Source organism: Homalodisca vitripennis, chromosome 7 (genome assembly GCF_021130785.1).
Source record: "Homalodisca vitripennis isolate AUS2020 chromosome 7, UT_GWSS_2.1, whole genome shotgun sequence".
Lineage (NCBI taxonomy): Eukaryota > Metazoa > Arthropoda > Insecta > Hemiptera > Cicadellidae > Homalodisca > Homalodisca vitripennis.
In genome coordinates, this window is record NC_060213.1 from 24,614,484 (window position 1) to 24,626,084 (window position 11,601).

An 11,601-nucleotide genomic window follows, 5' to 3' on the forward strand; every position below is an offset into this window, starting at 1 on the left:
CATTAGCCAAATACACATCATATAAAAGCTGTCTTTCATGTATTATATTATATATATATATATATATATATATATATATATATATATATATATATTATAATAGTAGTGGATGAGTCTAGCCAACAATTGCCTTTACAAATTATAAAATATTATATACATAATTTTACAACAAAATGAACAAAAAATACTTAAAACTATCATAATGGTTAAATATGATTTTGAGTTCTTACATCAATTTTAGTAAAAATGCATTGTTCACATAATATTTTAACGATCAACTCCCCATCACGACAGATGAAATTGTTCCAATGTCTCTATCTGAAGAATTCTTAAAAACTTGAATAGAACATTTTTAATGAGCAGTATCAGAAAAAATAAAATATATAAAATATAAACCCTCTGGAAGTTAAAAAAAATATGTACAGTATTCTAGGAATGGACAATTCTACACTAAAATTGAGGATAAAATATCAACCTAAAGTGTAAAAATAAATAGAATAATTAAAAAAACAACTTGAATTTATTTAAAGCTTCATAATCTTATTAACGTCTTAATGGCTTATTAAAAATATAAAAAAACAAACAATGAAGCACTTTTTGACAGTTTTTTGTTGTTAAATTTGACATAGGTAAATGAATGAAAATCGTGGTACACACTTTGTCACATAATATATACATTTTTTACACATATTTACACACACTCATTTAGGAATACCAGTTTTAGAAGTTTTATCAGTAAGGGAAACTTTGAAGCAAGGAGCCGTGCATGAAACTATATATCTCTGTACTGTTAACAGGATTCTTGGCAAATGTATCTTGGAACAAACTAAGTCAATCACCATATCCATCTCATCTAGTGACAAAACTTCATTGTTTCCCTGCTAATCGAATCACCATCCATTGAATGTTGCACGATGAATTAATTCATCAGCGGTCCTTTTTTAGTTATAAGTCAGTGACGAACTTACTCGACAAAAGCTGTTAAGGGATTCAGAAGAGCAATAATTGTATTTTGACATGCAAATTTTTGCTAATATTATCTAATAACAGTATTAGATTTGAACATTTTCAGCAATAAAGTTTGCAACTGGTGAAAAACAAATAAAATATCACTAACCTAATATGTACAATTTTCCTAGTATGTATTTAAACAATTAACCCTTACCGAGCCCAATGACGTTACTAGACGTCATGCCTAAACCAGCGCTAAAAGCCAACGACGTCCACTGACGCAAAGTCAATTAAAAAAAAAATATTATTTAAAAGCATTTTTAGGTAACAAACTTAGTAAAAACTGTTAAACAAGGTTTATTTAAACAAGGGACAACCGTTTGTGTCTATTTTGAAGGTCACGGCTCTTGTTCGAGCTGCAAAATGGCGGGTGGCCGGATGTTCATAGTATCCCGCAGAGCCAACGACGTCTACTGACGAGCGCTCAGTTTGCCTGTAGCCTTCCGTGGGAAGTGTTTATTCGCCCCCTACCATTTTCGAACCGCGTATTTATCTTTTCAATTTTGATGTTAATCAATGTACAGTGTAGTTTATGTATTATTACGTGATGTCAGAATGTCAAAATAAAATTTTTTCAGTGAAATTATGATTTTACCATTTTTTGGCTGTAAATTAACAATAAAGAGTGAAAAAAAATATTTTGTCGTTTTTTTTACCTCTTATGTTATAAGAATTATAAAAACAAATTGGTTTTGATTTGTGGGAATTTTTTTATTTTTAAGGTGTATGGCTCTTAGGAGTAGTTTTGATTATTTATTTGTGGCTCGCTAAGGGTTAAAGAGACTCATTGATGTTTAGGAATTGTTACACCGATAGTGATAATTATTATTACAAAGGGCTAAAATTTTACAAGAAAATTCCAATATCTCTATCCTTCATGCCTCCAGAAAAGTTCTCTATAAAATTTAAAAATATCTTAATAGAGAAAGAATATTATTCAGAAAATGATTTTCTAATTGATGCAACCTTCATTGAATAAATTACCCTCCAACCATTTCAACACTTTTTAATGTGTATATATTAATTCCACTGTATTTATTTTATCACTGATTATTTTTAAATGTGTTTTATGTTTTGTAAATTATTTTATTTTAGGATAAGAATAGCTACAGCTAGCTTTATTTAATTTTAATATGAATAAAATTATAACCTGTACCTGTACCATTAGAATTTAATGTTATCTTTATATATATTTCTTGTGTTCGTGTGTATGTGACTGAACTCCTCCTAAATGACTGGATGAAATTTTGTGTGTGTGTTGAAGGGGATTCGAGAATGGTTTAGATTCATGATTTGGTCCGATTTAAATAGTTTATTTAATTAATTTTTTATTTATAAATTTTTGTTGATGTTTTTAATATTGGATCCAGCAGATGGCGCTACGACACGTAATACAAAGTGAACTGATACTTTCAGCTGTTAACACTTTCAGCCGTAGTTCATTAAAGAGGTAGAAACATGCGTTTACATTTAAATTTTAGTAAATATTAAATTATTGTAAAGTGCTTAATCAGTAGTGTAATGCAGATTGCAAATACAAAGTTATTTAATTTTAAATTTAGATTGCGCCAATGATCAATAACCCATCTAATGCCATGGAAATGGTATTTATACGCTGTTATAAATACTACCTCATTAAATAAAGCTGTGAATGTTTGCACATAAAGTAATCGAATCTGGTTAGCTCCTTTAACATTGTGTCTGACATTTTTACTGTAGTTATTGAAAAGCAAATGGGGATAACACACTCTTCTGCCCTTTTACTAGAAGTATATGTATATATATTTATTGATCGGTAAAAATATAAAAATCACTTAATCACCAAAATTTAATTTAAGTTGAATTCCGAAACCAACATTATGAGACTATTGTTTTGGTTAGTGCAACAGCATAAATCAATTGTGGAACTGTAAATAGATTAGACCGGGAGTGAATTTAAACGACCAGAACAGACTCATATTGACCACAGCAACTTTTTAGTTGGACGAAACACTTTCGTCATTGGGATAAAAAGGCTAACTCTTATTGTTACTGAAGCCATTGAAGAAACTTCAATAAATTATCATGGAATGTTGGAGGGAATACGAATCTTATAAAAACTGTTTTCACTTTACGACTTCAGGACCCCAAAACACTGTTCTTTAAACTTAAATCTAAAATGGATCAGGAGATTGGAATAGCTTTAAGTGACTATCGGTTATCTCAGGAGTGTTTATCATGTCATAGGTAAAGAATACATGAATATATTGTCTGAGTTTTCAACAGGAAAATGTGTGCGAAGCCACGGGTAACTGCTAACACACACACATACACAAACATACTGGATCACTGTTTGTGTGATTAATATCAATTATTTATCAATGAATTATTAATTATGTTTATACATTTTTTTAGGATAAGTATATTTTAAATTATATTGACTAGTCACCTGTTTCATTGTAGATCTTATCTACTACAATTATGTAATGTTAAGTGACAATAAATTTATGTGTCAGAAATATCAGTCAGCAAAATAATACAATCAAATCGTTGTTGAACAATGTAATGATCTTTCAATACATTTGTAGCCGACTTGTTCGGGGTAAGCTTTCTTCCAAAGTGCAATGTTTTTGTACTTCATCAGAGACCTTATTTAATGAAAAAGTAGCACAATAAGTCTAAAGTGAGAAGCGCACCTGGGAGCAGAGAGGCAGAAGACGCCAGCACGTGTACAGCATGTCAGAGAAGCTGTGGAGTAGCCGCAGTCTGGCTCGCAGGCAGGGGATGGAGAGACCCTGGAGGTGACCGAACTGTGATGGGATGGCAAGAGGTGTGCCCAGCTGTATGGTGGTGGACATGCCGGGTCGACGCCGAGGCAGGGGCTGCGCAGTCCACGCCGCACTGTGCGTCCGTCCAGTCGATATCTGAGAACGCAGACATGGTTACAATGCAACAAAATATTCACTCTTTAATATTCATAGTTATATTCTACTAATTATTTTTATTTTATGATTATAAATTAGATCCAACACGTATACTACCACACAATTTGGTTGTATGACAAAATACTAAGATTAAGATTAATATTAATTTATATTTTTATTAATTGCATTTTTATATTTCAAAGTTTAATGTATATTAAAGAAAATTTAGACACACCTAACCTTAGAAGCTCAAATTATGATCACTCCACTAGATACTGAGCCCTTATTGACTTAGAATTTGCCAGGCTTACTAAAACCCAGCACTCCTACTTCTATGTTGGTACTAAATTATTTAATAAGCTGCTTGTAAATGCCAAAGATGGTCTCTTGTAAAAAAATGTAAAAATGTTTCTGCTTAAATGGCTCCCCCCCACCCCCCCCCCCCCCCACCCCCCCCCCCCCCCACCCCCCCCCCCCCCCACCCCCCCCCCCCCCCACCCCCCCCCCCCCCCACCCCCCCCCCCAGGTAATCAGAATTTCTGGATAAAAACTATATATCAACAGGAAATGAAGCTCCGCCCTGAGCTAAGGATGAGTAACTACAGCAGCGTTATTTTAAGAGGATTGTTGTTGCCTCTTAACTCATGCATCAAGACAGGAAGGTTTTGTGGTGTTTACAAGTCAGTGTCATCTGAAGATACTCCTGGAAAAGATGAATATTTCTGATGCAGATAGATTCTGCGCGAAAAATACATTAACAGTAATGAGATAAGTATCTGTTTTTGTACTGTATGGGGTCAAAAAGAAAAGGACAGAGGTCTTTGGAATACTGATATGGATAATTTGAGAAGGTCAATGACAAAACTATGAAATTTTGTAGGCTTTGGAAATTCCATAGAGTACAATTTTGTATATTCTTAAATTTTAAACTTTACTCCAATTAACGAGTGTTTTAAACAATTTACAAGAATCACTTGTTAACATTCAGTAAGTGTGATAAGTAAAAGTATTGTCTCTAAACGAATGCAGGATTAAAGGTCTTTCTGTAGGTTATCCATTCAGGTGTTTGCTGAAGAGCTGGGAACCTTAAAATGTGCAAACACTACAGTTACTTGATATGAAGAAAGCAGTGTGATCAGAATATTGAATGGTACAGTACCGCGCGCTGAAGGTTCGGCCCTGTCGTTGCCCTACTAACCAAATAAAAACATTGACTCTCCAATGATCCGTCACGGACGGCAATGTTTTAATTCTCGCTCGACAATCAACTTAACGGTTAGACCAACTTGATTCTGACTTACAAATAAAATTCTGAAACTTCGCAGATCTATTTTCCTGTTTATGCCAATGCTAATGGATGTATTAAGTGTTCAATGTTTTATTACTTTTCTTCAATAAAATATATTTTAAAATTAACTGTGCCAAAATTGTGATACAAAAACGTTTGTATGTGAGGATTTTTTTTATTATTTGGTCAGGAAACTTTCACCAGCGGGAAAGTTTTTCTGAATGAACTGAAGTTAATTTTAGATTTAACTTTTTTTCAGATACATTAGTTTAGGTTAGCCGTAACTTAGTCTGAAGTGGAATGTATCACCGACACCGCTGCCCTACAGTTTATGGCCCATTCACGTAATGCAACACGGCAATACCATTTGAAAGTTTAACATTGAATCACTTTGCAATAGTTTATTTCTGAAAAAAAAAAAAAAAAAAAAAAAAACACTTTAGGGCCATAGTGGTGATCTGTGATAAACTAAAAGTTTAAACTTTAATGAAATTATGTTGAATTTCATTGTATTATATTCGAATAGAAAATGTTTTGGGGTGTATTGTTTATACACTAATTTTATGACAGATGAATGAATAACGAAACACTGATGTATAAAGAATCCTGAGAACAGGGACAATAAATATTCAGACTGCAGCGGGCCAAACATTGGGCGGATGTCTGCAGAACAGTTGTTATATCGGGCAATCCACCCGTCCCCCCGCCATAGTCCGCTCGGTTGACTCGGAGCCGAACCTTCAGCGCGCGTACTGTAAAGAGGTTTACTCATTCAAAATTTTCGTGCAGATCATTGAATTTTATGGTGATGTTAAAAAATGTTTAAGTTTGGAATTTTTTCCATTTCTATTTCTCACATTTCCATTATATTTAAAGGCAGACAAACAAAAAAAATCTCTTTTCTTAGAATATTTTTATGTTTTAAAAAACTTCAGGAGAACACATGTAAACTTACTTACACTGGTAAAAGTCTATCTTCTTGAATTTGTTCTCTTTTTTGATAGGATCTTCAAATTCTCAAGTATTGTGTCTACAGATCCAAAACGAAACAGCAAATCCCTATATCGGATAACTGATTGACATCAATAATGTATCAAGATCCATTTGAGTGTCCCGATAGGAGGGGGGAGGGAAGGTTTGTGACAAATTTTGTTCAAACATTCTCTACTACATGACTAGTTAATAGCTTAGAGGGACAACTCAAACTTCTGGATCAGAATAATCCATCCAGCAACTCTCTTATGCTTGGATCTCCGTGTTGCCATACACTCACCTGTCCCTTGGAGAGGTGGGAGGTGTGAGGCAAGCATCGTTTGTAGCAGTGCCAGACGCTCCTGGAGGGGTGGCAACAATAACGGAGCACCCACAGCCAGACATATTCGGTCACACACGGACTCTACACTAGCTGGAGTTGCGACATCGACCAATCTGGAACACACAGTTTCGAGGTTAGGTTTTATGGTATATTTAGTAGCAAAAGAAGGAAAAAATACACTATTTTTTGTAATTAATTGACAAAAAATTACATAAAATTTGTTTGTTGTTGTATCACTGCCACTGCCTTGGTGGTTGTTTTTCCTTTAAATGTTTTTTTAAACATGAATAAAATCCCTAATAACTTGGGACCTATATTTGTACTTAATTGATTCTCTATACTGCTAGTAAAGGAAATTATTTTACTAATAAAGTACAGGTGTCTTTCAGTTATATTAAATATTTAGTAACCAACCTAGGAATTCCCAAACATAATACCTGATTGTTAAATCAGCTATAATAGTTATATTAAAATAGAGGGAGTGTTCACCCCTGTAAAAATGTTTTACCAAGATAAAATCTCCTTTTTTGATGGAGATAATTAAGAAAATTAATAAAAAAATAATTAACGTTATTGGATTGTTTTATATTTACATTAGAGAAGTAGTATCCATCACATAACTTTCTTAGTTTCTTCCTACATTTACATCCCTAAAGTCCCCTTTTGTCTAATACATAATACTTAATAGATAACAGGAATTTCACATAATACACTTTAATAATACATATAAAATAGCATGCCACATTGCGATGACTCATAAACTCATTCTCTAAGACGTCCTTTCTGTGAAACTATTGTAGCAATAACATGCCACATTGCAATGACATATCGCGATGACTCATAAACTCTATCTTTCTGTCTTTTAATCTGAACCACAGAACCAATCAGGGATAAGTGAGCACACAACAGCCTCAGGCACGCAACAAGTAGTAACTTACCTGAACAGTAAGTTCCTGAGGGCGGCCGTCTGGTCACCAAGGACTGTTGGGGAGGCGTTGGCGCCGGAAGTGGCCAGGGATAGGTGAGCACACAGCAGCTTCAGGCAAAGTCTTACAAATTGCTCGTGTTCTCTGCAATGACATTTAAAACAGAGTTAAATCTCAAATGAAATTCTTTTTATACCTTTTTAATACTTACTACATAAATTAATTTAGCTATTTTTGCTGAATTTGTTTCTCAAGATAATTATGTAAACAATATATTATCTGAATTTAGTTGGTTATATCTTTTAATACTCTAGTTTTATAATTTTTACAAGTAAAAAAAACTACAATTCTACTCACATAATATAATAACGTTATTTAAATGCAAAAGTGTACAAGTAGGTTTACTTATTACATTAATATACTACTGTCTACATATAATATAAAGTGTCTGAAATATTTAGATCACATAAAAAATCATGCAGTAATAATTTTAAATAATAAATAACTAGAAGTTGTTAGTAATAAATTGCAATTGAATGTGTTGCTTCTCTCAATTAGTGTCAGTTGATGTCTGTGAATAGCAACATAGGTAACTGCTCGTATTGTCTTGAGCATTTAAGGCCTATAAAATACGAATACTTTTGGATATGAAATATAATAATTTAACTGTATACAACATATAAATATCAATTGTATACTTTGTAACTGATATCTTGTTTGATGCCTAATAAAGTTCTACGTGAATGAAAATAAATGGGGCTGGAAATTACACCGTACATTTATTTGTTCAAATCGAATTTACTGAAAAATATGTCATAACACCCATCAAGCAAAAAGCAGTGTGTACACACTGAGAACATTAAAACACCGTTATCTAAAAAATAGAAAATAATCTATTTGTATCTGCTGTTTTCTTTGACATTAGCGAGGAAATTGACTGCCCGGGCATCAACTGCTGACTAACAAGTAAGAATATCTTAATAATAAGAAATAAGCAGCTTTGCAAAAGATTGGTTTTTAACTGGACTATGTCAAATAGTAGACCTTCACTGGAAAACACGTAGGTCCACCCCACAGCCCATAACTCTGGGAGTACCTCAGGGCTCTGTCCTGGGGCCTGTTCTTTTTAATCTGCTAAAAAATTATTTCCCCAAATACATCCAAGAGTAGAAAGCTACCCCGATAACAAACAGCTCAGCACTTGGCCTACTATAAGAATATGCTACTATAGCCCTTAATAAATCAATGCATTGCTGTTCCGTGGTCATGTGTATGACCGTGGGCGCCAAGTCTTGCAATTAACAACAGACAAGAACTTGTCATGGAACACATATTCTGATAATGTCCTCATAAACAGAATTTGTACTTCATACATAACACATGTAAATAAAGATTTGATTGATTAATTAATGTCACAGGCCTATTAAATATTATAAGATGGGACAAATAGATAGAAAAGACAAAATTATGCAGTTGTTTTTTGACATTTCCTTGCATTGTGTTGCCACCTAGAAGACCTAAAAAAATTTTCCATTTTAAGTTAAATGAAGAACAATATTGCTATTTCTTAATAGTACTGTATTTTTTACAAGCAGTAGGATTCAAATTTAGTTATTGCTCAATTTGAAAATAGTCAAATAATAAAAAATATTTATTAAATAGAATTGTATGTACAAATATATAGCTTTAGTAACATTTCTGTATATACTTACAATTACATGATAATTAGAGTAAGTACAAATAAAAGTTAAAGACTATACTATAGTCCTGTTTTTATCATGTCAAACTCATGTATGTTAATATTTCTATAACAAGACAGATTTTGTACGCTTCAAAACGATGGATAATAATACAATTTTCCCTTAAATTGGCAAGCCAAACCAGTTCGACATTATGCGTCTGGGATATAGGAACATTAGTATGAAGCACTTGAACAGATTTTAATAGTGGCAGAAGATTCTTGCTCATAAAAAATGTGCTTTTGGGTTACACTTGTTTTTTTCACATTAGTAAAAATATTTTGTGTAGTAATTTAATTTAATTTTTTAACATTGAAATAAGTTTTAGAAGATGCTTTTAATACTCAAATAAAGAGAGTAAGTAAGTCAAGAGACACTTACTTGCTGGTTAAGAAAGGCGATGGTGGGTCTTCGTACTGGAAACTGTCGCAATATTTCTCTAGGAATGAACGCATCAGGGAGAACGAGGCTTCCTGCAGATCGACACAGAACGGGCGATGCCAAGTGATCACTGATCTGGAACAAAAAAATAAAATAAAAACCCATATTGAATGGTAAAATACAGTGACTGGAAAAGATACAATGATAAGCATTTGGACTTTTATACACATGGATCATTTGAAAGAATTCCTCTCTTCGAATACAGTGGCCAAATTTGTTCAGTCAGTCCGTTTGCTTCGGTCTGACTTCATATATTCTTCTAAGTAATATGAGGTCTATTCCAAAAATAACCACGGTTCGCTTACAGCACTGGTATAACAGTAGGGATAGCAATCTCCTTCACACACTAGTTGGTATCTAGCCATCTAGAACGTGAAACATAAAACTTAGTAAACGTGTATTATGCTATTTGGAACTTTTTAACAGCCACCTCATATATGGTGTTCTCCTTGGGAGACATTGTGTTAGCATACAGGAGATTACTCATTGTTCTAAAGAAGATGCAGGGTATACTTATTCCATCACACAATATTGAGCGTTGCAGGTCTATTTTAAAACACCTCATGACGTTATCAGTTCAAGGCCAGCATGTACTGAACTGACAACTCAAGGAGAATGTTGTTCTATTTGAGGGAAGACAAGAAGTTCATGACTACTATATACAGCATGCAACTCTTCAACGGCTTAACAGAAGAAGTCAGCAGAAGTATTGACACCGTTAAGTTAAACAAAAAAAAACTATAGGGTTTAATCAAACAAACTGGCGTATTTTAAAAAAGATATGAAAATGTTTTAACATTTTAACATAAGAAAAGAAACTGATCAATAGACAATAGATTCTCAGTCGATACATAGTGCACATAGAGAATTGTCACAGATATAATATATAGACATAATATAAAGTCATAAGGTCATCACTAAACATTTTTTTTAGATAACACAAAGTTAATTAGTTCTTAGTGTAAAGATTCAATAAGAGTAAATGTACAGATTTTTTATCTTAATCTATTTGATTACTATTTTAGTTAAAGATGAAGACGTCAAGTAAGTCATAATATATTGTAAAATTATGCACAGAAACTAAAACACTATTGAATAAATTAAAATTAATATTAACAGTACACAACAAAATCCTAACTTTTATACTTTATTAAAAACCTTTTTCTGTAAACAGTTAATTCCTAATAATTTAATATTTTGATGTAACTGGTCCAAAACTGGACTAATGCTATAAAAAACAGACAATTTAGATTAAGCTACCCGTGCACATCTGTTGTCACCCACGTGTCTTACCTATCCGTTGGCAGTGAGGTCCACACGACCGAGTGTGAGGTACCTGCAGAGATCTGGTGAATCTTGACTCCGTCCAGCCCTAGGACTCTGCGGGGGGTCGCACCACAGGACTAGTTGAGTGGCCCTGGCCACATTGCCCCATGGCGTTGTTTCCCCAAGCGAACACCTCACAGTCGTGCGTTAAAGCCAGGCAATGTGAGTCACCTGTGGAAATGTCCACCACTCGTAGACCGGCCAGGTCGTCTATCAGTCGCGGAGTCAGTGAGGGTGGCGTCTGGACCACCACAGCCTAGACAAGCACTGCTGCCCCACGCCAGCACCTGTACATTACTTTCAGCTGTACACAGTGTTGCAGAGTCAAATTAAAACGTCCTTCAAAGTAATTTATATCTTTATGAGAAATTCCAAGAATTATGCTAATACTATTGACAATCTCCAAAAGATTAAAAAGAAAGATTTTATGAACTATTTTATTACTTCTTTCCAGAGGAATAAGTGTCCAAAACATTAGATCCAGACAAGAAAAACACTAAAAATATGATAAGATTTAAAACCAAGTGATGTAAATTCAAAGTATTTTGCAGGCAGAGATGGCTGAAACATTTTAAACCATTATGAGAACACTATATAACACAATAATTAACCATGATTAGAAACTCTATGTACCTGTCCATTGGACGTAAGC

The 11,601-nt window shown here is 33.6% G+C and overlaps 1 protein-coding gene across 1 annotated transcript; it reads right to left on the reverse strand.

Moving 5' to 3' along the window:
- Positions 1-11,010: 11,010 nt before the first annotated feature.
- LOC124366650 (probable E3 ubiquitin-protein ligase HERC1) lies at positions 11,011-11,590 on the reverse strand (the record flags this gene model as incomplete). Its single annotated transcript, XM_046823251.1, has 2 exons — positions 11,561-11,590; positions 11,011-11,190 (listed from the first exon to the last, which is right to left on the reverse strand). Coding segments are annotated over exons 1-2 (210 nt in total), but the record flags the coding sequence as incomplete, so codon positions are not given.
- Between the last annotated feature and the right edge of the window lie 11 nt (positions 11,591-11,601).